At 43.6% G+C, this 27,288-nt stretch overlaps 1 protein-coding gene and 1 long non-coding RNA gene across 11 annotated transcripts in view; both read left to right on the top strand.

The window, feature by feature from the left end:
* LOC310839343 overlaps positions 1 to 27,288 on the top strand; it is a 292,189-nt gene that overhangs the window by 149,476 nt on the left and 115,425 nt on the right. The gene's annotated exons all lie outside the window — the stretch shown is intronic.
* TEX2 (testis expressed 2) overlaps positions 1 to 27,288 on the top strand; it is a 92,067-nt gene that overhangs the window by 53,977 nt on the left and 10,802 nt on the right. For 6 of the 10 annotated variants that reach the window (XM_083727425.1, XM_083727422.1, XM_083727426.1 and 3 more), the window contains 7 exons: positions 5,627 to 5,827; positions 6,696 to 7,035; positions 10,137 to 10,384; positions 11,981 to 12,127; positions 13,481 to 13,580; positions 19,947 to 20,079; positions 24,578 to 24,703. In XM_083727425.1, coding sequence (XP_083583551.1) covers positions 5,627 to 5,827; positions 6,696 to 7,035; positions 10,137 to 10,384; positions 11,981 to 12,127; positions 13,481 to 13,580; positions 19,947 to 20,079; positions 24,578 to 24,703 — 1,295 coding nt within the window. The remainder of the gene's footprint in view (positions 1 to 5,626; positions 5,828 to 6,695; positions 7,036 to 10,136; positions 10,385 to 11,980; positions 12,128 to 13,480; positions 13,581 to 19,946; positions 20,080 to 24,577; positions 24,704 to 27,288) is intronic. The other 4 variants (XM_083727428.1, XM_083727430.1, XM_083727429.1 and 1 more) reach the window with 1 other exon arrangement.

The following is a 27,288-nucleotide window of genomic DNA, read 5'->3' as shown; positions in this document are numbered from 1 at the left end:
GGCTCCTCCCCGAGTTCACCTGTTATTTCTTATGTCCCCCTCCCCTTTTTATACACTGTGGCATTTCTAACTACTCTACCAAACATTGTCTAGTGTTCTTTGTTCCGTTAATTTTGTTTCGTATTTGCTTCATATAAAATCTCAATAAAGATCATTTATAAAAGCGAGAAAAAAGGCAGTTAAGGGTAGCTTTATACAGGTGCGTAAAATCACTATATTTTGTATATTAAGCCTCCTAGAGCACAGTATATATATCAGAAGGCTTCATTTGGTCAGAATCGAGTACAGTTGTACCTCAGGTTACAGACGCTTCATGTTGTGTGTTTTCGGGTTGTGCACCGCGCCGATCCTGGAAGTACCGGAACAGGTTACTTTTGGGTTTCGGTGCATGTGCAGAAGCGCCGAATTGCGACCCGCCCGTGCGCAGATGCAGCACTGCTGGTTGCGAACGTGCTTCCCTCCCGCACGGTTCACGTTCACAACCCGAGCGTCCACTGTATACACTTCCAGAGTTAACGCTAAATACATGACTTCTGGTAAATGAGCCACCTTAGCTGCTAGAGGGCCATGAAAATTTGTGTCCCGGGCTTTCCAGACTCGTCCATGTGTACTTTCTGAAACCAAAGGGGCCCATTGGTTGCCAGGTGTGATTTCCACACACACACACACACACACCCCGGCAGCTCTCCTACCCCACTAAACAAAGCTGAAAGGTGAGAGGATAAAGAACAGACAAAATCAAGTTACTTTTTCACACAAGGCACAGCTAACTGTGGCATTTGCCGGCACAAGATGTGGTGATGGCTTGGGTGGCTTTGAAGGCAAATTAGACAAATTCAGGGAGGATAAACCTCTCAATGGCTACTTAGTCATGATAGCTGTATATTGCCTCTAGAATCGGGGCCGCCTGCCTCTGAATACCAGTTGCTGGAAAGCAGGAGAAGAGTTCTGTTCCGCTCCTGCCCTGCTTGCGGCAGCTTAGGTTGCACTTCCTGCTACGCATCCTTTGTCATATCTGTGTCGCGTATTATCCTGCTCGGATTTGCATGATATGTTTTTGCTCGTTGTCTCCGTGAGCAGGTTTATTGGAGATATATGTGTCACCCAGTATGATTCATATGTTCAAATATCCATAGGGAGTAATCCACCCACAGCGGGAAAGTGTACTTACCCACTGCCAGGCACTACACAATTGTTACCTTGACACTTTTAGTGTAGGTAAGTGATAGAGAATTCTGTGCCTTTCTAGTCCAGAGTGAAATGCAGAAATTTTCTGAGATTGAACCGCCCCAAGACCTGCGGTATATAGGCCGGTATATAAGTGTAATTAATAAATAATAATTCAAAATATAATTCGGTGGGTATTCATGAATTGTGTTGATTTTAATTCCAGAGGGTTAACTGTGTTACAGCTAGGGTTGCAGTACATCCGGATTTTCCTGGACACGGCTGGTATTTGGGCGGAAGTAGCTGAAAGTTTGGCAGCCCATGTTGGAAGTGCAACAACTTTTGTGTCCGGGTTTTCACTTTTTGAAATAGGCTAACCCTGTTTACAGCAAATGGGGACGCGGGTGGCGCTGTGGATTAAACCACAGAGCCTAGGGCTTGCTGATCAGAAGATCGGCGGTTCGAATCCCCGCAACAGCGTGAGCTCCTGTTGCTCGGTCCCTGCTCCTGCCAACCTAGCAGTTCGAAAGCACGTCAAAGTGCAAGTAAATAAATAGGTACTGCTCCGGCGGGAAGGTAAACGGTGTTTCCGTGTGCTGCTCTGGTTCGCCAGAAGCGGCTTAGTCATGCTGGCCACATGACCCAGAAGCTGTATGCCAGCTCCCTCAGCCAATAAAGCGAGATGAGCGCCGCAAACCCAGAGTCGGCCATGACTAGACCTAATGGTCAGGGGTCCCTTTACCTTTATTTACAGCAAACACAGAAAAGGGCTCTGTGGCACTAGAAAGGCTAATAGATTTGTCGCATAAGCTTCCCTGGACTATAGCATCTGGTGAAGTGGGCTCTGGCTCATGAAACTTTGTGCCACAAATTATTTATGCCGGATTACTGAATAGGTACAGTAGACACCGGCCTATGAGCCCCATGCATTTTGTGGGCCCCGTGACAAAGGGTCAAAATAATATTGATTTGATCTTGTTTGTTGTTGCTCTTGCAAGGGCCCCCCCCCGAGATTTCAACTGCCATAGGGTTTAATTCGGCACTGCAGTTATGCAGCATTGCCCTTGAGCCAGTGCACCAACTGGACTCATGCACCTCAACCCCGACTGGGCTAGGCGAGCTGGGTAGCACTGCCAGAGACCACCTTTCTCACAGGAACAGGTCACAGTGCTGTGGACTCACAGCTTAGAGCTGAGAGCACCGGATTCACTGTCTCAATAATACAGTCGTTGCGCAGCAGAGTTTTGCAGAGTCTTGCAGAGTATAAACCACTCGGAGAGCAGCTCTGTAGAATATCTTCCTTTTATTCTGTGACTACAACTATGACAAAACTATATACAGAGCTGAATATTCTAAGCATAAATCAATGCTACACTGAGAGTCTGCAGCTGCTCTTAGCAGCAACCTTATCTCTAGACACAATCTCTAACACTCTCTCTCTCTCCGATACACTGACTGACTGACTCTCACACACACATTGATGTGGTGCTGGGGTAGAATAAGTAGATAGCAGAACACGCCTCCTCCTCTCTGGAGAGTCAGCAGAGATCATCAGGAGATTCTTGGGTATGGGAGGGGTGAAATCTCCTCACAAAATACCACTTTTAATGTTCCATTGAATTTAACTAAAGCAGAAATTTGATGGATGCCAAGTGCCTAGAACTAAAGCAACTATGTAAACCTGCACTCGCCATTCTAATGCAGAAAGAAGCTGCTGCAGAAATGCTGCGTTAAAAAGCAGTTAGTTTCAAATTTTCGTTCCCAAAGTACTTCATATAAAGCATCACTGAAGGGGCATTAGCTGGCTTAGTCGACATGTACTCATCCTATCTTTCTCCTAGGAAAGACTGGAATGGGGATTCCTTGGCAGGGAAAGGGGAGGGACAGAAGTTGGCAACCAACAAGGTTTAGCTTAGCTAGCAAGGGCAGCCCAAAATCATATCTTGGATCTGTACCTGGTAAACAGTTTGCCTGGAATGTATGGCTGCAGAAAATTGGACAGGACCTTTGAATGCTTTCCCAAATGATAAGTCCTTTGCCGTGGAAATCTAGAACACCAGAAAGAGTGGTTCTATGATAGCTTTCTCCCTGACATGCTCGTTCCTGTGTTCAGAGAGCATTTTGGGTAGGCCTGAGGGAGAAGAAGTAGCAAGACATGCTTCTGAATATGATAAAGATACTAAAAGTAATAAATGTTTGGAGTACGTGAGTTATGAAAAGGTTTGCTTCTGATCTGCAACTCCAGGGACCCTACTTTCTCTTATTGAGTAAGAGATTGATTCGTTTTACTCGCTCTGCCTTTCAAATGTCGTTTTTCCATGTTTTGTATGTGGTATTTTTGTATGCCTTTATACAATTTCTTCTGAAAACAATTTATGCAATTACTTCTGAGAACGTTAAGTACCGTTCTCGTATTGACAGTCCGAGCACTGCTTGCCTGATACAGGCCAGCGGTGGTGGCAGCTTTTGGCATGAATAATGTAGGTAAACCTGCTGCTTTATAAATACTGTTCACCTGTAGTTTGAGAGAAGTGGTTGCAAGATGACTCAAGAACTGAGCATGAATATGGGAAACCTGGAAAAGGTTGCGTTGTCATTGTCCCCCCACCCCAGGTCTAACCAATAACATTCAGAGTGTCGGAGAAATGAAGGTGTGCTATTTTTCTGTTCACAAACTGATTAAAGGAGTGGGATGGATTTCTAATGTGGTTAGACTGGCAGAGTTTAATCCACTTATTCTAACTATAAAACCTGAGCCAACAGGTGTAATAAATCAGTTGAGCAGCATGTGGTTAATCTAATTCCATTACCCAGTTAAATTGAAATGAAGACAGGGACTACCGGGTTGTTGGGGGAAGCAGTGGGGAAACTGGTCTGAATTACTTTTTTGTAAGCATGTGTTCCTGCCTCAGAGGTACCGGTAATCTGTTCTAGGGAACCATGTCTCTTTGGTAAGACTTTCATTTCCAGACTTTTTATTTTCTGTTGCTCTCAGTGAGCATATTTTGCCTTAATGTTGCATCTGTCTTGTGCAATGGATTAATGATGCCCTTACGTGACACCAACCATGTACCCAAGAGCTTCAGGCATACAGAGGCTGTTTTGTTCTCTTCTGTAGCTAGGGAAATGGTGCCAAGTGTTTGTGTGTAGAGGGGAATCCCCCTTCTTTGGAGATTATGGGACATGCCTAAACTTCAGTTTGCATAGCAGAGGCCTCCTGAGCTCCATGCCGTTGCCAAGAGCTTTTGGACATGTCAGAATTGCAGACCCCTTTGTTCTGATAGCATACAGATCACATGTTTTTGTGACGCCTGGGAGAGGAGACAAGAAGAAGCAGGTCCATAAAGCATCCTGGGCGCTTTGTTCCTGGGTGTTTTGCTTGCCATGAATCCCCAGGATTTGGGGGAGGTGAGTGAGTGGGGATGGTGAAGGCCTTGGCTTTTTTTCCAGTCAGAACTTGTCACAACTCAGATGGGTTCCGGCACCTCTCAGGTGGATGCCATTGCCATTCTAAGATATCACTGATGGAGGCCTTGCTTCTGAGCAACATTCAGCCGCACACTCTGACTTACATGCAGGGCTAGCAAGCAAGAGTCTCAGTGAGGCCTTTTGTACCGTTTCCGAACACAATTTAAAGTGTTGGTGCTCACCTTTAATGCCCTAAATGGCTTTGGTCCAGTATATCTGAAGGAGCATCTCCACCCCCATCGTTCACTGTGGTCCAGCACTGAGGACCTTCTGGCAGTTCCCTCGCTGCGAGAAGGCAAGTTACAGGGAACCAGGCAGATGGCCTTCTCAGTAGTGGCGCCCGCCCTGTAGAACGCCCTCCCACCAGATGTCAAAGAGAACAACAACTACCAGACTTTTAGAAGACATCTGAAGGCAGCCCTGTTTAGGGAAGCTTTTAATGTTTGATGTATTACGGTATTTTAATATTTTGTTGGAAGCCACCCAGAGTGGCTGGGGAAGCCCAGCCAGATGGGAGGGGGAATAATAATAATAATAATAATAATAATAATAATAATAATAATAATATTTTACCACATCCTCCATTCACTTTTAAGCGTGGGCAGCTTAACCGCCTTAGTCCTTTCTCCACTGCTGCAAATCGTTTAATTCTACACTTAGACAGTCCTAGGGATAAGCAGCTTTCCAGGTTTTTTTTCTAGGTCCTAGGGCCTGCCTTGCCACTAACCTGCTCCAACCTGCTCTGGCTCTGTGTCAAAATGCATTTACTCTTCAAGGATTATGGAATGGATGAGGTTGACACACAATGGAAAGGCAGGAATCGGTTCCTCCCTGCAGCGCTCAAGGTGGCTGCCATACAGAACCTTAATTTTGTCTCGCTTGTAGTTTGACCTTGTTCTGTTGGATTTAGGCTTTCAGTGGCTGATATTTTAAATTAGCCGTGGGAACTATTCTGAATCGCCTTTCAGTAAAATTCCTGTGTCTTCTCCAGGGCTGGATGAATGAGATCCATAACTACGATCCAGAGACATACCATGCTACATTGACTCACTCTGTCTTCGTGAGACTTGAAGGAAGCACCTTGAGACTTTCGAACCCCAACAAAAATATCTCCAGAAGGGCTATTTACAATGAAGCCAAGCCGGACGTCACTTACATTAGCCAGAAAATTTATGATCTTACAGAAAGCAAGGTGAGTTCCAATGACATTCTATGGGTAGCTCCCACATGAGGACTTAAGTGGGTTTTTTAATCATCATCATCATCCAGGGGTGGCGAACCCAATCCAGATATTGTTGGACTCCAACTACCATCAGCCACATCCAGTGTATGTAACCCGAGGTACCACTGTACCTGACTTTTAGAAAATATCTGAAGGCAGCCTTGTTTAGGGAAGTTTTTAATGTTTGATGTTTTATCGTGTTTTTAATATTCTCTTGGGAGCTGCCCAGAGTGGCTGGGGAAACCCAGTCAGATGGGTGGGGTATAAATAATAAATTAGTAGTACAGTGGTACCTCGGGTTACATACGCTTCAGGTTACAGACTCCACTAACCCAGAAATAGTACCTCAGGTTAAGAACTTTGCTTCAGGATGAGAACAGAAATCATGCTCCGGTGGTGCGGCGGCAGCAGGAGGCCCCATTAGCTAAAGTGGTGCTTCAGGTTAAGAACAGTTTCAGGTTAAGGTACCACTGTAGTAGTAGTAGTAGTAGTAGTAGTAGTAGTAGTAGTAGTAATTGACTCTTCTTGGTATTAGCTAAACTGGCCTCCTCTCTCACTGATTTCCCAAACTTACATTGTTATTTGGGGGTGGGGACTGACAGGAGGAAAAATAGGGGGTAGCAGAGGGACTGATGGGGAACTCTTCTGGGCCAAGCCTTCCCAGGCTTCCTGTGAACTCTAGGAAAGACTCCTACAGCTCAGGAAGACCAAATGGTAAAGGAGGGTCCCTGCCCACCATCGTTTGCAGTTGATTACGTATTCAACAAATGCCTACCGTTCCGTATTTCCCTGCCCGGTGTGGTGGGCCAGTGAAATGAATTCGCAACTTGTTTTCCAGATTCACCTGGTACCCAAAAGTTTGGCCCGGAAAAGAATCTGGAACAAAAAATATCCTATTTGCATTGAGCTTGGGAGACAAGATGATTTCATGGCTAAAGCCCAGGCTGACAAAGAGACAGTGGAAGAGAAGCCCACCATAGAAAAAGTGGAAGTGAGCAGTGAAGAACCCAAGAGGCAACCTCAGGATGGAGCGAAGTCCATTACTCAGAAGGACCAAGTGCTTTATCTCTTTGGGAGGACTGGTAGGGAGAAGGAGGAATGGTTTCAGAGGTTCCTCCTGGCTTCCAAACTGAAATCTGAAGGGAAAAAGCCAATTGCTGTGTGTGGACAAAAGCCTGGTAGGACCCTGTTCTCTCATATTATTAAGATTCTTCTTGTAGCAAGCTCAAAATACCAGCTTATAAAAGATTCATTGGAAGTAGCATATATTCCAGAAGGAACATTTGGCCATTCAGTGTGTTAAACAGAACATGTCTAGACTGCAGTCTGGGGGCAATTTAACTCCTCCCAGAGTTGTCGTGCATTTATTAATCCATTTTTAACTATCTGCATTTTAATATCCTGCCAAATGTACTTTGCTGCACGGAGTCAAAATGAGCCTTTTCAGTGGAAATAGAGCTTAGGCTATCTGCTAGCACGTTCACTGCTATTAAAAAATCTTTCCTAAAGGAAAAATATAAAGTAGTGTCTGACCGTCAGCAAATGTTGTGTGAACTTTGTAGTTTGCCCTTCTATTGGCCTGACAATTTCTCTTTAAAAGCTTGGCTTTTCTCTTTAAAAGGGCCTTGTAAAATGTTTGGACATTCTGTTTTCAAGTGTCTTAGGGGGGTGTAGGTATACTCTTCTAGAGCGCTTCTGACCTTATTTTATTTAATTGGTGTCATTTTGTAAAACACGGTGCTGTTTCTTTAGAATGATCAGATGTGCATCAGTCACTCTTCAGAGAAAAATATTTAGGAAAAATGTTGAGGCCATACCACTGACTGAAACTTGCATGAATCTAAATGTTCTGAAGTTACATTAGCAAGAAACATCAGACACACTGCTTAAGATGTGTAATTTTAAAATCGAATGTGGCAAGCAGACATTAATTTTTAATCAGGCCTTTTTTTATCTCACTCTTCCTCTCCCATCACAAATCTTTTTCCCCTCATTTAAAATATCTGCAGAACAAAATGTTTGCAGCTTGCAACGTGCCTAAGTTAGCTCTGATGTCGTTTAGCAATATACCGTATTTTTCGGCCCATAGGGCACACCTAGTTTTTTGGGGGGGAAATAAAGAAAAAAAAATGATTTCTCCCCCAGAACAGGCAGCTCTCCACAAGCCGTGGGAGAGCTGCGCGAAGCCTGAAGCCTGGGGGGCGCTGAGCTCAGCGCGCCGCCAGGCTTCGGGGTGCAGGCAGCTCTCCACAAGCTGTGCGAAGTCGCACAGCTCTCCCACGGCTTGCGGATAGCTTCCTGAAGCCTGCATTCGCCCCATAGGACGCACACACATTTCCCCTTCATTTTTGGAGGGGAAAAAGTGTGTCCTATAGGGCAAAAAATACGGTAGATGTAGAATCTAGAAATTTGGCCATAATTTGAATCTTGGAGTTCATAGTGCATCAATAAAATAAAATAGGAACCAAGGGAGGTTTAGGCAGTTCTGCTAAGCATTTAGTGATGTCAGGCTTTTTAAAAACAGAGTTTTATCTCAACAACTTCAGGACACAGTCCTTCCCCTAGGTTTGCACACTCCCTGCCATTGTTCAAAATCAACATTTCTATTACTTTTGGTGGGTAGCCCTTGCCTGTTTTATAAAATAAATACAAATATACGAATTCAATTCATGCAGATTTGTTAGGTTTGCATAACCTGCTGAATTTACAGAATTTTTATTTAGAGGCATTTAATCTGCTCTTTCTGTTGATTTGAAATTAACAGGGCAATCCTATACCCTTTCCCTTCCAACACGAATGATGGAGCAGGTTAGGGCTGGGTATAGTTGCCTTTCCACCAGCCTCTGCCAGCATAAAAGAATCTTGCCAGCTGGGATGGGCTTTGCTGTGGCAGAAGTCCAAGCTTCAGCCATGCAAGCAGAGAGAGAGAGAGCTATTGCTAGGGGTTTTCTTGCCATTGTTAGCAACCTGAAAGTCCTGAAATGGGGCCTTTCAGGGAGGGGTGTGTTGCCAGAAGTTTTGCATCCACTGGCAAAGCAGAAAATTAGACATAGCTGTCCTGTCCTCCCCTTCTGCCCTGACCAGCGTGAGATGACAGGGCTTTGGATGTGGTGCTAGATCTGTTTCTCTGCCCTACCTAGCCCAAATCAGGATTGCTCTGTCAATTATTCTGTTTGCAATGTCATTCATTCAGAGATTTTTCTTTTTCTCATAGCCTATGAAGGTTTATCCATACTGCTGCCTCTATCAAGGGGCTTTCCCTTTCTTATAGCTTCACTCACCCAGGTATATTAAACAGTGGAGGAGGATTTTTGCTAAAAGTCCATGGGGATAGGTATAGCTTTCTGCTCATTATATAAACCTGATGGGAAACTTGTTCCCATTGTATGGTTAAGTTCCTTAGCATCAGTGCTATTTTTCTAGAAAAAGGGGTGCCGGAACTCACTAGGAACGCCTCCCTTGTTCTCTTATAATGGCAGTGGCGCCCACCTGAGTTCCGGAAAGTTCCACCTGAAAAAAAAAGCCCTGCTTACACACTATACACTTAAAAGTATGTTATTTCCCCCGCCAAGAATCATGGGAACTGTAGTTTATCCCGCACAGAACTACAGTTCCTAGTATGTTTAACAAACTACAGTTCCCAGTGTTCTTTGGGGGACGAGACATACTTTAAATGTTTGGTTTATATGCAGCCAAAATTGGGTGGACTGTAAGCAGCCATGTTGCAGCTGTGGCTTGGCTACTGTTCCCCTGGAAATTCCTGTATTTATGTCTTCCTTCCTTGTGGTTCCCTTCCACATGGGAGTTGCTTCCTGCAATTGCTGTAACCCACCTTGCTGATTTTAAGATAATATGCGTGAAAGCTTCTGGAAAAGACTTGCAAGTAACCCCTTTGCTTGACGTTTGCCTTGGAGCACTGTCTGGCACAGCAGTGTAAAAATTCAAAAAATGTTTCACTGACGACTTAATAAAAACACATATGAGGAGATGAAGTGAGAGGGGGATGTCTCCAAATTGCGCCTGTGGTTAAATGAAAGCCCATTTCTAATGTACAGAAATTTGGCAGATATTTTTATTGCATCCACTTTCATGGCTGCTAGTGTAAAAAAACCACAGAAAAAACCCACATTCTTTTCATCCTGCTCTTCTAAGACTTGCCTTGTAGCCCATCGCCTCTCACTAGAATCTTAGCATCTTAAACTCCTGACTTTCATGGTCGCTGAGTTTCCTATTTGATTACTTATTAATGACGGAGGCCTTTTCCCTTCCCGGCCTTTAGGATTCTTGCCAGCACAGAGTCGATCCGACAGCCAGTCTGGAGCTCTGACCCACAGCCGTAGCAGCAGCAAAGGGAGCATCGATGAAATTGTCTCCCAGCCGAAGCAGAAGGAACTGGCAGCCAGTGTGAGACAAAAAATGCTTCTGGATTACAACATGTATATGGCCAGGTGCATTCCACAAGAACAGGCAAGCCCTGTGGCCAGCCCAGTCCACAGTGCAGATAGCAGCCCTACAGCTGTGAAGAAGGTGAGGTGTACAAGGGTTAACTGATCTGCACTGAAATATTATGGTCACCCTTCAACTTCTGTTGTTTCCAAGAGGTTTCCCTGCATGCGGGTGTTGGGCAGGGTGAGCTTGGCAAGGGCTCAACCCACGTTTAGTGCCATCAGTTTCTGTCTAGTTTGAATCGTGCTGTGGCTTTTCCCTAGCGTCTCCATAGTGTTGGGCAGTGCTGCAGCACCCTTGCCCATGGTATCTACACCAGTTCTGTCCTTCCAGAAAAAGAGGTGCCGGAACTCACCATGAACGCCTCCCTTGTTCTCTTATACAGTGGTACCTCAGGTTAAGAACTTAATTTGTTCTGGAGGTACAGTGGTACCTCAGGTTACAAACGCTTCAGGTTACAGACTCCGCTAACCCGGACGTAGTACCTCAGGTTAAGAACTTTACCTCAGGATGAGAACAGAAATCGCACAGTGGCGGCAGTGGCAGCGGGAGGCCTCATTAGCTAAAGTGGTACCTCAGGTTAAGAACGGTTTCAGGTTAAGAATGGACCTCTGGAACAAATTAAGTTCGTAACCAGAGGTACCACTGTAACGGCAATGGTGTCTACCTGAGAGGTGCTGGAACTGAGTTCCAGTTGAAACAAAAGCCATACAGCTTCATGTATGGCTAAATGTGGCCAGCCATAGCTTTAAACATCAAGGAGATAAAGAATTACACAACTTTCGGAAAACACTTGAAGGCAGCCCTGTTTCAGGAAGTTTTTAATGTTAGACGTCTTATGTTTTTATATGTGCAGGAAGCTGCCTAGAGTGGCTGGAGAAACCCAGCCATATGGGTGGGGCATAAAATTATTATTATTATTATTATTATTATTATTATTATTATTATTATTATTATATGTGCCCCCCCCCGCTAACTATCTACTACTATTATCTGTATGACTTCGGCCATTCCTCAGGAAGTGTGAGTTGCTCGTGCTTCCTTTCATTCCCCAGGTATGTGCAACATCCAACATTTTCTTCACCGTTAGATGTGTGCTCCCTGCGGTTACCAAAGAAGCATAAGAAGTGCAGTTAGTACTAAGATGGGAGAAAATGGATTCTGCTCCCCACACCACGCTAAGACTTCTTAGAACAGTCTTATACAGACAGGGTTACTTGTATTGTACAGTTCTATTAGCCTATTGGGTTATTGTGCAATTCTGCTGTGTTTGACCAGAAGGGACAGGGGAGCAAAATTATATTTTGCACAAAATAAGAGGCAAAGCTTCTCTCCACCCCCTTATTTTCTGTCTCCAGCCTGGTTTCAGCTACCTTCTAGGGGTGGCTTTCTTCAAAAAGAAAATAAACTCTGTTGGCATCAGCTCTTCACCATTGCTAAAATGACCCCTTGTTTTCAAAGGATTGTCCGCGTTGGAAAATGCCTTTGAATTATGCTTGTGGAATAAGCTTAACTCGTCGTCGGGCAGATAAAACGATACCCCTTTCTATGGAGAGGTTCTTGTTAGCCCGTAAAGCCTGCTGTGTGGCTAGCAGCCCAGGGTCGGTGTTGTTGTACATTTTCGATAGCCACACCAGAGTTGCTGAAAGTAGGGAAACTCACTCTCTCTCTTACCAGTTGCCATCCGATGCCCATTGTGAAGAAGAGACGCAGGAAGCATGGGTGAACGCCTTGCTGGGAAGAATATTTTGGGATTTCTTGGGAGAAAAGTACTGGTCCGACATGGTGTCCAAGAAGATACAAATGAAGCTCAGCAAAATAAAGGTATGGGCTGTTTTTCCAAGACTCGGCTCTCTTTATTCTAGAATAGGGAATGTACTGTGTAGCTCCAGGCTAGCTCAGTAACAAGGGCTACATCCACAGCCCCTCAGCTGACTCAGCCTCACTCCATCTTGGAAAGTTCCATGTGTTTGTGTGTGGGGGGGGGGGTTTCTCCTGGTGAATCCATTGGGGATCCTGTCATTGTCATGTCCACCTGCCATCAATCCTCAGAAGCTGAGGTAGGCCTGCAGGGCCAGGAAGAGGAACGTCTCTCCCCAATCCGGCCCCATCCCTACTCTAGTCTGGATCAAAGCGGGGCTTGGATTGTTCAGTCCGTATATTGATTCCCCTCCCACAAATTGAATTTTTTTCTCAGCCCCTGCACTTACTTGCTCCTGCCACTTCTTTTTCCTGGCGTTGCACACCTGAGACACATGTTTTCAGTACCCACCCAATTCCTGTGAATGTAATCTGTTTTTAATTGTGAACTGTGAAATGGTATTAATCTGCCCTGGGACTGGCCGATGAGGGGCGACTTAACAATGTCACTCTTTACAACAAAGGACAAAGCAGGGCTTGCCAGTTTTTCTGACCCTTTTGGGTCAGTGTAAAACCCTCAGAAATCTGTCTCCAGAAGGGCTTTGCTTCAGTCTTCTTGTCTGTTCCCGAGGGCAAACAAGAGACCAAAGTATTCAGTTCTTTTAACTGATAGCGCAAATAACATTATAATAACATTTTATTCCCCTCCGGTATCTTGCAAAGAGCAGTAACCTATGTTGGTTATAATGCCTTTCTCGAACCTAAAGACAAATGACTACTAAGCCTAGATTCAGCCCAAGGTCTTTGAAACATTACCTTTTGAATATCATGTATATAGAGAGATATAGATATATATATATAGATATAGATAGATGGATATAGAGATATAGATATAGTGGGAATACATGGAACTTTCAGTATTGTATAGGTTACTACTTAAAAAACAACAACAACAGAATCTCCAGGGTGAGTATCCCGAGTTTGCATTCCTAAGAATGTAAGCAATAAGTGAATTCCTATATGCGATAAAAGTCTACCTAGTGAAGCGTTCTATACAGGCAGTGTGTGGCTACCAGAAATAATATTATATTAAAATTTATATTCTGTTGTTCCACACAATGGTGCCCAATGTGGCCCCCAGCACCCGTCTTCAGCCCACCCCTGCTTTTAAGAAACCTTCTCCATATCTTCCCAATACTTTGGCACGCTTAACTAGGAAGTCAGATTAGTAAACCCTGTTGAACACAATAGGACTTAATTTCCGGGTACTACGTGTACTTTAATGCTTTAAAGAGACTCTCTTTTTCATTCATTCAGTTGCCGTATTTCATGAATGAACTAACACTAACTGAACTGGACATGGGAATTGCCATGCCGAAAATCCTTCAAGCCTGCAAACCTGCCATTGATTATAAAGGTAACATATCAGATTTTTAACCTTGTAGATTGTTTTGATAGCACAACTATCCTATGACAATTCCCAGCAAACAATTGACGGGGTGCAGTTGGCAATCATGTTTCCAATTCCAACGATTGCAGAGGGATAGCCATGATTGTAAATGCTACTTTAATGTCTGTTTTTTATGTAATAACATTTGTATGGCAATTCGTTTTACTTGTTTTTATAGCCTTCTACCATTTATTATTGAATGGCAAGATTTGTGCTTTTGAATCTTAAAGTTTATACACACATGCATTCAGAATGGGGATTTCTTCCCAGAAAAGAATGGGAGCAGAAATACTAGTAGTATTCGGTGTGGGGTTGCCGTATTTCAAAAAGTTAAATTCCTGACACCTGCAGTTGTTGAGCTAAATTCCCCCTTGATGCCATTTTTACACCTGAAAACCAGGACATGCCAGGGATTTTCCTGACGTATGGCAAGCCTAATTTGGTGGTACTTCTTAAAAAAAATTTGAGGGAGGATTTATGAACAGATATCCCGTTAGGGGGTTTCCCCAGCCCACTGGAACATATTGGGGGGAAGTTGTGGGGCGGTGCAGGAGGGGGGGGGAGTCCTGTTGCACAAGTGAAAATCCTTGAGCTGACAGGACTCACTAGCAAAATATCGTCCTAAGACAGCAGGTTTTGTGACTGAGCATGAGGAAATGTCCGAATTGCAGGGAGCTGACCGGGAATATATTTCTGCAGGGGTGTGGGTGTGTTTGTGTCAACATCCAAAGTCAGAATCACGATCCAAAAGATGTAAGGGGTTGTCTTCAGTGTCTCTGATTGTTTCCTGATGAGTTTCTTGAGGCTTCTTCACTTTTTGCTCGCTGATGGTATTTGGAGTCCAGTGATGTTAGAGGGCCAAAGGTTAGCCATCCCGGCATTTAGGAGAAGCATTGGAAGTAAGTGCATAGGAAGTAAGTTTCCTTGATAAGGAGGTTTTCCTCAAAATGCAGGATACAGCTGTTTTGGCTTGTTTGGGTTTTACAGCTGTGTTTTGAGTCATTGCTTCATGGTCTGTGAGCAGGTCTAAGGTTGGTCAGTGTCTGTCTGGGAGATTGCCTGGGAACATGCTTGACACCTTGAGTTTCATGATGGAAGGAAGGAAGCCTATAAAAAAATAGGTTTTGATATGGCTGGCTAGCTGGCTGATTGAAGGATAAATGTTCTCCCTCTTTTTTAATGAACACATTATTGGTTTGTACTAAATGTTTATATGGGAAGAAAAATGCCCCAGAACTGATCTAACAACATTAAAAATATTTTATTATTTGAGAAGCAATAGGTTTTCTAAATTTTTCATTTTATTATGAAATGTGTTGGTTTTTGTTTAGTTTTGAGGAGTGGTTAGAGCTTACGACATTGGAATGAAGGGTGACTTCAAGGAATATGCTTTGTTCTGAAATAGATATTTAAACTTCATATTTACCACAATCAGGGCAGAGAAAAGCACATGTGTGCTCATAATTTTGTGGAAGATGATTCTTAATGGTTCTGGAGAAATAAGCTCCAAGTTCACAGAAATGTAGAGTTGGAAGTGACCACGAGGATCATCTAGTCCAATCCTCTACAGTGCAGGAATCTTTCAAGGAAATACAGTGGTACCCCTAGTTACAAACTTAATTCGTTCCAGAGGTCCGTTCTTAACCTGAAACTGTTCTTAACCTGAGTCGCACTTTCGCTAATGGGGCCTCTTGCTGCTGCTGCGCCGCTGGCACATGATTTCTGTTCTCATCCTGGGGCAAAGTTCTCAACTCAAGGTAACTCTTCCAGGTTAACGGAGTTTGTAACTTGAAGCGTTTGTAACCTGAGGCATTTGTAACTCGAGGTACCACTGTAAACAACTATCCGGCTTTTAGAAGAAATCTATTGGGAATTTTTTTATGTCTGATGTTTTACCATATTTATTTATGCGCTGTAAGCCGCCCAGATGGGACGAGGGTAGCACTGTGGTCTAAACCACTGAGCCTCTTGGGCTTGCCAATTAGAAGGTCGGCAGTTCGAATCCCCGCGATGGAGTGAGCTCCCATTGCTCTGTCCCAGCTCCTGCCAACTTAGCAGTTCGAGAGCACGCCAAAAGTGCAAGTAGATAAATAGGTACTGCTCCAGCGGGAAGGTAAATGGAGTTTCTGTGTGCTTCTCTGGTGTCAGTGTTCGGTTGCACCAGAAGTGGCTTAGTCATGCTGGCCACATGACCCGGAAAAACTGTCTGCGGACAAACATCAGCTCCCTCGGCCAATAAAGCAAGATGAGTGCTGCAACCCCAGAGTCGTTTGCGACTGGACTTAACTGTCAGGGGTCCTTTACCTTTAAGCCACCCAGAGTGGCTGGGGAAACCCAGCAAGATGGGCAGGGTATAAATAATAAAGTTATTATTACTATTATTACTTCACCCAACATAAAGCCATGACCCTGAGATTAAGAATCTTCCAGCTGAGCATGGCCTTGCAGGGGAGGCCTGTAGATGAAGATGGTATCATATAAGTCAGTTCGGAATTATTTGAATCTCTTTTTGTAGCAATGAAGTAGAAAGCTAACAATAATATTTAACTTCTAGATATTATGTCTTCGCCCGAATTCTAGTGCTTAAAGAAATGGTTTGTTTTAGAAAAAGGCTAAACTAAAGAAAATGTAATCGGACCCAACAGTATAGCGCCAAACAAACAAAAACCATGTCTAAAGTATGGAAAGCGATGGCACTGTTATGCTTCAACTCTCAGTCTGTCACCAGCCAGTGATTTGTAAGGTTGCGTTTTTGTAAAAGAACATAAACATGCTGGGGCTATGTTGCACAGCACACCTGCTGTTTTAAATCCCCTCTGGTGTTCCTGATGCTTGAAAACTTTGGATTTGTGCTTTGCAGAGGGAAATATCCTCTGAATTGTTTCCTCTGGTTGATTCATTATATTGTAGTTGTTTTTAAAAAGAATTGTTGGTATTTGGAGCATGCTGACTCACTGATTACATAAGTGGGAGCTTAAGGCTACAGATACATGTGGAATTTGACTCTGGTGCCCTTTCATTTCACCAGTTGAAACCAAAGGGGAAAGTTCTGTCCATTTGCGGGAAGATAAATGGGAATTATTCATACTCTCCTATTTCAAATTCCAGCAGGACTCTGCTTTTTATAAGTAATTAGTAAGACTGGCTGTTCGGAAAGCCACTTCCTCTTCCCATGCTGCTCTTTTCAGACTGCTAAGTTTCTACATCTGAAATAACAGGCATGAACACACAATGACAAAGAAAACGTAACTTATAGTTTTCATGGGCTCTTAACTGTTCCCACACTGTTTTGCAAGATGCTGTTTGCTGTGGCTTATTGGAAGAAATTGGATTTTTCAAAGACAAATCTCATTTTTCCATGCAGGGGAAATATTGTATTGTGCTTATGATTCAGTGTGTTCATTGGTAAGATTAAACTGCTTTTTGCATTGGGAATAAACTGTTCCATATCTTGCAGAGGAATTCCCTGACTCCTCTTGAACTGGTTAGGTTATTACCTAGAGTTGGCATTGCAGAATATGCCTGTCACTGCCTATCAAGTCCTTAGAAGAAATGGAATGTTGACAAATCTTTAAGAAACTAATTTCAAATGCAATGTGCTGAAGGGAAATACTTCGATTCTTAGAAATTCTGAGTGGATGCTAAATCTCTTTCAGCCTGTTCATCCTTGCCCCCTTAAACGTTTGTTCTCAAAAAATTTGTGTTTATTGATGATTTAGAAAGCTTGTTTCAGCAAATGAAAGAGATGCCTCCTTCTCCTGAATTGCATGTGGCTGGACCAAGATAGGAAGGCTTCTATTGCTTGATAGGCCGCTACTTGTTAGAGAGCTTATTGTCTCTTATTAGGTATTCAATTTAGACGGAAAAGGAGAAGACACCTGGCCAACTTGCAGAAGTCTCTGCAGGATAATTTTAAACTGTAAAATTGCAGCATACTGAAGATTAAAGATGCTATGGTGATCTGGCAAGTTTGATTTCTAGCACTTGTTTTGTAGTTCTTCTGATGTTGCTGACAATCTGAACTCGCCTGCCATCTTTGTCCAGAGACAGTGTGATGTAGTGGTTAGAACAGCTTGGTGCCTTCCATATGTGGCTGAACCAACAACTCCAACAATCCCTGGACCATCAGCAATGCTGGCTGGGACTGGTGGGAGCAATATATATGGAGGGCATCACTTTGCCTATTGCTGGGTTAGAGTGCAGGGCATAGACTGGAAAGACATGGGTTCAGATCCCACACCTATCCCTTGTTCCAGCCTACCACAAGGGATTTTTGTGGCGATAAAAAGGACATGGGATGATGTTCACCAGCCTGAGCTACTTGGAGCTGGGTTAGGTTTGAAACAAATTGAGTGGGAAAATAATTACTTTTGGCTGGATGTGCAAATTGTTGCACAACCTAGCACAACCTACTGAAATTGGAACAGTCTCTGCATTTGGATGCGGATGCTGTTGTGCACCCTGAAGTTCATAGAAAGCAAGGATATTGAAGATACTTCATTGAGCACATGTGTTTTTATCTGAGATCATGGCAGAGGACTACATTAAAACAACAGGAAAGATTTTGGCACACACCCCACTAAATGTATCCTATAATGGCAAGAACACATTCTAAAAGCTATCCTCTTGCAGTCAGAGATCTGGCTGGATGCTTTTTGACCTTTGGTCTTCATCACCAGCTTGTATACTCTTCCAGGCCAAGAACACACTTCCTCCCAATTCATCGTAAACATTAGCATTGCATAAGCTCTGAGATGCTCCTTCTTTTCATTTCCTTCATTAGCAAGGCAGGAACAAAGTTCCAAGCCTGTTAAACGGCCGTTTTATCTCTCTGCCTCGCAGATGTTCTCTCCAACTTCCTCCTTTCATAATTGCGGGATGTTGCGCAGAGGAGCAGAGAGAGCGCTTCACGTGCAAGCCGTTCTGCAGATCATTTCCCATCACTCATATGTCGCAAACAAATGAATGCCCACGTGAAGTGAATGGCAATTAAGACAATTGCCGATGCTTCCACGTTTTATGACCTGGATCTAAAGGTCGGTCAGGGTAGCTCTGCACATGCAGCTGGTCTTCAGAGTTTTCTGCTTCTGTTGCTGCCTCCTTCCCTGATGCACTGTCTGGCAAGCTGCTCCAAGCCCAGGGGGCCTTTATCAGAGCCGTTTTTCCAGTGGAGTGCAAGCAGCTGAAGCCAAGGGCATAAGTGGTGGCCAAGGGATGCATGCCTTTTGATTCTTAGCCAGTACAGTTGAACCTCTACTTAACCATCACCTGTTCTTACGGTCGTTCCAAGTCGCGACCGCGGCAAATCCGGAAGTAACCAGCGGGCTTGCTGCCATTTGTGCATGCGCAGGAGTGGTGATCACTGTTTTCACATGTGCAGAAGTGGCAATCGCCGTCCACACCTGCGGACAACGGCGCCTCTCCCAGCAGCCCGTTTCGACCTCCAGACTGACCTGTGGAACGGATTATGATTGCAAATAGAGGTTCCACTGTATCTAGAGAACCACTTACAGTGGCAGTATTCTGAATTGTTTATTTCTGCAATGGCAGTCCATATAAAGTCCAGTGGAATGAAGGTTGTCATTTCAGTAAACAGTACAATACAACTGCAGATTGCATGCCTTTGTAGGGTGTTTCTTCTTAATCAGCTGATCTGCAGAGATTCAGCTGCACAGGTACACATATGAAGGCCTCACAGGACCTTTTGTTAATCTTTAGAACAGGGATGGGGGACCCTTTTTCGGACTATGGCCTCCGCATCATCCTATGCCATTGGTCATGCTGGCTGGGGCTGGCAGAAGTTGAGAGTGCAGCAATATCCGGAGGGCTGTTGGTTCCCCACCCCTGTTTTAGGAGTCCCCACCCCTACATTATGCCTTTGCAACCTGCAGCACCAGTATGATGGCCTATGATAGTGAAAGTGGCCTTTGGACTTTCCTAAGATGCCGAGGAAAGCTGGTTCCTCTTTACTGGGCCACCTTCTGTGTTGCAAGAGGGGAACTGCCTTCTCTTTCCGACCGAAGTTAGTCCAATTAAAAACACAGTTGCGGCTTGCTGAGACCAGCATGATGAATACTATTTAAGCCCTTAACATTCTAGATTCTGTGATTTGCAGAGTACTGCCCCGTATCATGTTTGTAAGTTGCTTTTTGTCTAGTTATTTAATCTTAAGTTGCTATTTGACTAGTTGTGATAGTGTTGGCCTACCGTGAAGCAAGAGGTTTGAAAAAAGAGGTAGGGATCAATATCTCTGCGTGTGTTTCAGCATTTTCCTGGATATTGTGTGGTAGTTTCAGTCATACCTAAAATGTTTTCTTTCCCCAACAATTCTAGGGCTTTGGATTGACTTGGAAATATCTTACAGTGGATCTTTTCTAATGACCCTGGAGACCAAAATGAATTTGACCAAACTTGGAAAGGAACCTTTAGGTGAAGCACTGAAAGTTGGAGAAATTGGCAAAGAAGGGTAAGGTTTTCCCCCCCTACTATTTTGGTGTGTTTTTTTAAGTACAGAAAGCTCTTCATAAAACTCTGTAATAGAAACTAGATAGCGTTTGAAAGAGCTGATAAGTCTGGAGTTATTTCTTTATAATGAATAACTGGTTACAGTTTGGGGGAAGCTGTCGCACTATGCTAAAACTGATCTCAAAAGTGAGAGGCAGGGATTGGTCAGTAAGTCTTGGGACCACCTGCGTACTGATGAATAACAACTTCCAAGTTAGCTTAACTGTACCCTAATAAACTAATGGTAATAGCAAAGCACTGGACAGAGATCATTCTGGAAATAGAATGATTTCTAGCTTCTCTATCCCAAGCAGGGCTGGATTTAGGTTTGATGAGGCCCAAAGCTACTGAAGGTAATGGGGCCCTTTATATGCCCAGCTGTCCTTTGTCAACAACAAATTGTCACTGTTTTTTGTGTTGAATATATGCTATATGGTGATTTATGGACCCAATAGGTATCTAAAGCCATTTGCGCAAAACAAAATAGGTACTTTATCACATTGGTTTTATTTTATTTTATTTTTTATCTTAAATTTTTGAAATGTACATCCAGGTTTTTTTCCTTTAATTTTTTGAGGGGCCCCAAGAAAGTGGGGCCCTAAGCTATAGCTTGTTTAGCTTATACGTAAATCCGGCACTGATCCCAAGTAGGAATGGAGGGGGCAGAAGGGGAAAAATAAAAATTTTATGTATCAGTGCTAAATAAAAAGCTGGTTGCAAGCAATAAATGAACTGGTAGAAAAATCATAATTTTGTAAACCCTTTAAACCAGGGGTTTAAAATGTAACGTAAGGGCTAATATAATGCGCTCCAGAGACCACAACTGCTGCCAGCATTATCCAGCATAGTCGGTGGCCCAACATCCGAAGGGCACCATCCACGTTGGCTACTGCTGTTTTAAACAGCTGTGTCTTCGTGTGCAGCACTAGAGTACATGTTCAGTCCAATTGAAATTCTGAAGAAGCTGCAACAAGGGAGCATTGCTTCTTCCTAACATTCGTTCCACCGCCATCATCCTGCCCATATTCTGTGTACATCTTAGGTTTGGGGTGGGTGTTGGGTCCCTCCCCCCCCCCCTGTTTTAGAAGCTTTGCACTTTTCCTTGCTCAAGCTGGATGTTTGTTTGTTGTCCACACTGCAGGAGAATAGACAAACAGCAGTCATTATAAGGGGTGATATGATAGCCATGTTCAAATATATAAAAGGATGTCACATAGAGAAGGGAGAAAGGTTGTTTTCTGCTGCTCCAGAGAAGCGGACACGGAGCAATGGTTCCAAACTACAAGAAAGAAGATTCCACCTAAACATTAGGAAGAACTTCCTGACAGTAAGCTGTTCGACAGTGGAATTTGCTGCCAAGGAGTGTGGTGGAGTCTCCTTCTTTGGAGGTCTTTAAACAGAGGCTTGACAACCATATGTCAAGAGTGCTCTGATGGTGTTTCCTGCTTGGCAGGGGGTTGGACTCGATGGCCCTTGTGGTCTCTTCCAACTCTAGGATTCTATGATTCTATGCCAAGAGCACAGAAACACAGGGCACCTATTATATATGTAAAGAAATTATAATCGGTGGGCATATGTATGTTTTTAGTAAGACCGAAGGAAGAGAGGTCATATCTATGCTAGAACTGGGTCTAAAGTCCCAGCTTTTCAGCTTGCATTATTCTTCCCCATTGATTTCACATCTTTATATTGTGCCTGGCTGGCATCTCCTCTCTGCACAGATACAATACCTCAGTAGTTCTCTCCCATGTATTGGTTAAATCCCCTTATACCTATTACCAAGAATCGGTATCAATATTTTGTCTAATATTAATAGTTTTACTCGCGTACATTGATGCAGTTTTGGAAACCCAAGTACGTGATACTGCGTCAAATGTTCAAGTGTTGCTGCGTGGTCTAACCTGCATTAAAAAGAGCTTTGCTTAAATGTCAGCTGGCTAGTACTGTTTGCTTTATGTTGGCCAAATAGAGCCCCTCCTAGGTAAAGGTAGCTTGCAATTTCTCCATACTGTATCTTCTCTAACTTGTATTTGTTTTTTTGGTTTTCTTCCCCCTTTCATTTCCTTTCCTTCTTTTGGTAATATTTGGATTCGTCAATCTGTGGATTTGTTTTAATCTGGTGAGTGGTATTTGTTGCATCATCTCATCCCTTGTGGAGTGTTCATTCTGTTTGTGCTGAGACCATTCAAAGGGCTTTTTTTGGCTGGAAATAAGGGGCAATGCTATTGCAAGTTGTTAGCCCCCTTCGGTAACTGAAGCCACCTGGCTCTCTAAGGTTTTTGCTTTTATCTTAACAAAACCTTGGCATGGAGCAGTGGTGTAGCGTGGGTTGTCAACACCCGGGGCAAGGCAAGTAATTTGCACCCCCTAACCCGTGGATTTGCGCCCCCTAACCCTAACCCCCAGATGTTGCGCCCGGTGCGGCCGGGCCCCCCGCACCCCCCACGCTACGCCACTGGCATGGAGTTTCATTGAAGTTAATATCTGTCTTTAACCCCCTACCCTAGCTACCTATCAAGGCTGAATTCTTTCTACTCTTTAAATTTGCTTGAAGGTGCTCTCTAACTTTTCTTCTGTGTTTGCTCCTTAAGTGATTCTAGCCGGAATCACTGAAATGACTTCTGGGCTAGTTGAGCGAGAGGAAGCACTCTCTTATACTTCCCCAGTTGCCTTGGAATGTTTAAAGCTGGGCTTAGGGAATGACGTGTGTGCTCTCTTTGTATTGGGAGGCAAGCATCTCTCTAACGTGAGTAGCACAACTTCCCTGCTGTGCTCCTCTTCTTTCATTTTTTTAAATACAGCTGTTTGCCAATTTCCATTTGGTCTTTACTGCTCCATAGAATCAATAAACTGCAACATTCCTCCATTGGGGAGTTGTCACACCTAATTCTCCCCATCCTGCAGTCAGGGAAAAGCTAACAGTAAAAACTGTTTTCAAAGTCTCCCTCTTGAAGCTTGATAGGCCTTCATCCTCACGTGTATATTCAGCCGTTATTGCACTGTAGCCAGCACATGTTGCAGTGAAAGGGTTACTACTCAAGAACCTCTTCTTGAACTATCTGGGTTACTCCAGGGTTGTTTTATATAGCTGTGGATATTCTATAGAAGATGATGTTTCTATCTGGTTTCCAGCTGAGCTTGGTTTTGTCGACTAGTAATGCAGACTAAGGCTGTGTGTTCAAATTACCATGAACACGCATTCATTTTTGTCTCACCATTTTCCCCAAGGAACTCAAGGTAGTGTACATGGCTCTTCTCCTCACTTAAACCTCACAACCACCCTGCGAGGTGGGTTAGGCTGACAGAAGACAGTGCCTGGCCTAAGTTCTCCATCGCCAAATGTTTTGCATCTAGCCATCCTGGTTGGGTGAAGTGGGCGTGGGAGAAAAAATCATGGCTATCTAGTAAAATTGGCAGGATGGTACTGATGGCCAGCTTCTCCGTGTTACTACCTGAACACTATGACAAGTTGCTGCTTGCAGATAGCCCTCTTGTACTCTGTTTTTGTCTGGTTGCTGGTGACTAAGAAAAATCTGAGCTTACTGTTTGGACCAGGGCTTTGGAAAGGAATGTCCACTTGAGAACATCCAACTTGCGTGTGAAATAGCCATAACAGATTATTACACCCATTACAGAGAAATTGCCGGTTAGGGCTCTTTGGATTACCATCGAGGTTTTGTTCCATATACGTATTGTTTTTAGTAATTCTGGGTTAGGTGGCAGTTCTGAGATCATAACATTAGAGCCTGGGCTTCTCCCCTGCTGGGAACCCCTCAATACATACTGCATTCGAATACTTAGAGACTCAACAAGATGCACTCCCTAGACTTGCCCTATATTGTCTCAGGCCTTCTTAATATGCCAGCTATAATTTGCCTCTAAGACCATCACTGCCTTTACTGCTACTTACCAAATGTCTTGTCTAAAACACTTCTGACTCTGTTGCTGCTGGCAACTATTATGATAGGTAGATGCGGCTCAGCTATGTGTGCAGGGGGTGATAAGAGGGAAATTATATGATACAGTGGCAAGAAAATAACCCCTGGAAGCGCATGGTGCTCACAGAAGCAACCCTCAAGTTTCATTCAGAAACCCATTTGACTTCCCAAGCATGTCTCATCCGGTCAAAAAATTGTGCTTAGTCAAAGTGCTCATCCTACTTTGGTATTATAATTGTTTGCATTGCATTTAATTGTCATGAAAGACACTTGTGCAGAAATGTGTCTTCACCTTCCATTTGACTGCATGGAAGTAACTCACACTTGCTTCCGTTCATTTTAAGCTAGGCTCGACACAGCTGTGTTGGAGTAAGTAATTATTGTATAAATAAAGCATGGTGCGGGTCACATTTTTAACTGGGGAAACAGGAAGATGTCTAGTCATGCAGGGAGCAAAAACCCTGTTTCCAACCTATGTTAATAAGGTGTCACTTCAAAGCTGAAATGTGTCCTTCTTTTCAGTTTCAGGCCAAGGGCATATTGCCTTGCAGACAGCGATGAGGAATCTTCTAGTGCTGGCTCCTCAGACGAAGATGATGCTCCAGAAGCAACAGGAAGCGAGAAACCTCTAGTGCCAGGAGGAGAAGGGTGAGTTAGTCTGTGTCTTGGAGCACAAGGAGATTGTTCGTTCTGTTTTTGTGTTAAGCATATTACTAGTATTCTCTAGGTAAAGAGTGTGCATCAACAAGTGTTACAGCCAGACTCGGTTGTGTTCATTGGATTTGGACAAATACCAAATCGCGAACTGAAGTGGGTCACTTTGAAATGATATGGGGCTTGTCTGAAACAAAAGCGGCTCTCTCTGAAGCACCCAGAACCAAAACAGGGACCTCTGAAGTAATTGGGACAATTCAGACATGCAGAAATTGAGGGGTGGGGTGAACTGATGCGAAAGAAAGAGGGGGCTTTGCCCTGCCAGACTTAAGGTTGTACTACGAAGCAGCAGCTTTCTGCTGGCTAAAAGACTGGCTACTTCTAGAGGACACTGATGTGTTAGATTTAGAAGGTTTTAACAATGCATTTGGCTGGCATGCATACTTATGGTATGACAAAGTTAAGATCAATAAGGCCTTTAAGAACCATATTGTCAGGAAAGCAGTGTTTAATGTCTGGACAAAATACAAAGACCTATTGGAAAATAAAACTCCAAGATGGCTATCACCTCTGGAGGCTAAGGCCCGAAAAAGACCCAATATGGAGGCCAAATGGCCGAAATATTGGGAAATAATAGAGAAAGAGGGCAACAATTGGAAATTGCAGAGTTTGGAAAAAATGAAAGACAAAGTGCGAGACTGGTTACATTACGCTCAGATTCAAGAAATTTTTAAAAAGGATAAAAAGTTAGGATTCCAGGTGGAGAAATCGAAGTTGGAAACGGAATTGTTAGAACCTAAGACTAAAGTACTCTCAAGAATGTATAACTTGCTGTTGAAATGGAATACACAAGATGAAATGGTTAAGTCGGCCATGATAAAGTGGGCACAGGATATTGGGCATAATATTATGTTTGAGGATTGGGAAAGGTTGTGGACCACGGGGATGAACTTCACGGCATGTAATGCTCTGAAGGAAAATGTAATGAAAATGATATATAGGTGGTACATGACCCCAGTTAAACTAGCCAAAATATGCCATGTGCCAGACAATAAATGTTGGAAATGTAAGGAAAATGAAGGAACATTCTTTCACCTCTGGTGGACTTGTCCCAGGGTGAAGGTCTTCTGGGAAATGATATATAATGAGCTGAAAAAGGTATTTAAGTATACCTTCCTTAAGAAACCAGAGGCCTTCCTCCTGGGCATTGTCGGCCAGATGGTGTCAAAGAAGGACCGAACATTCTTTTTGTACGCAACAGCAGCAGCAAGGATACTGATCGCCAAGAAGTGGAAAACTCAAGATCTACCCACTCTGGAAGAATGGCAGATGCAGCTGATGGACTATATGCAACTGGCTGAGATGACTGGCAGAATTCGAGACCTGGGAGAAGAGAGGGTTGAAGAAGATTGGAGGAAATTTAAGACTTATTTACAAAAATATTGTGATTTGGTGGAAAGTTAAGTAGGATGTTTGATCATAAATAATTGGCCACCACAAAATCGGATCGAAATGGGATGTAAAGTGAGATTAAGAGAAATTAATTTACAGAGGATTATATTTAAATAAGTGGTTATAAAATTTGCAAATTAGATGATAAATTGCTGGGAAAAATTTATGATGATGAAAATGGCAGCGGGAGATGTGAGGAAGGCCAAAGAAGTTATGAAACTCTGTTGAGATAAAAGAAAGGTTGTTTATCTTTGTACTTTATTTTGTAAAAACCCCTAATAAAAATTTATTAAAAAAAAAAAAGAAATTGAGGGGTGGGGTGGATACTGTAGGCAGCTTTCACCACCAGAAGGCCCTTGGAGCTGGATCTCAAAACAAAGAGATCATACCTGAAGGAGCATGTCCACCTGCATCGTTCAGCCTGATATCCAGCTCCGAGGGCCTTCGGGCTGTTCCCTCACTGGGAGAAGTGAGATTACAGGGAACCAGGCAGAGGGCCTTCTTGGTAGTGGCACCCACCCGGTGGAACACCCTCCCATCAGGTATCAAGGAGATGAGTAACTATATAACCTTTAGAAGACATCTGAAGGTAGGCCTGTATAGGGAAGTTTTTAATGTTTGATGTCTTGTTATGTTTTAATGTGTTGGAAGCCGTCCAAAGTAGCAAGGAAAATCCAGCCAGGTGGGCAGCATATACATAATAAATATTGTTATTGTTATTGTTACCTGTCAGGGAAGAGTTGTCATCATCAGGGGACTGAAACAACTCCCCTGTGAGAAAACATTATAATGTCTGGGAACTTACAGTACATAGATTAGGTAAAGGGAAACAAAAGGGGGACATGAGAGAAGTCCTCCTTTTTAAAATAAGAGTCATCCACTGAGGCTGAATGGTTGGAGAGTGAAGGAGATTGCTGTTGCTTTCATGTCCAGCTTGCGGGCTTTGCATGGGCATCTGGTAGGCCACTGTGGAAAGCTAAAAGATAAAGGTAAAGGACCCCTGGACCGTTAAGTCCAGTCAAAAGTGACTATGGGCTTGGAGTGCTCATCTGGCTTTTAGGCTGAGGGAGCCGGCGTTTGTCCACAGACAGCTTTCCAGGTCATGTGGCCAGCATGACTAAACCACT

The sequence above is a fragment of the Podarcis gaigeae genome (assembly GCF_964106915.1).
Source record: "Podarcis gaigeae genome assembly, chromosome: 2".
In the NCBI taxonomy this organism is placed as follows: domain Eukaryota; kingdom Metazoa; phylum Chordata; class Lepidosauria; order Squamata; family Lacertidae; genus Podarcis; species Podarcis gaigeae.
This window is presented reverse-complemented; position numbering and strand designations above follow the sequence as displayed.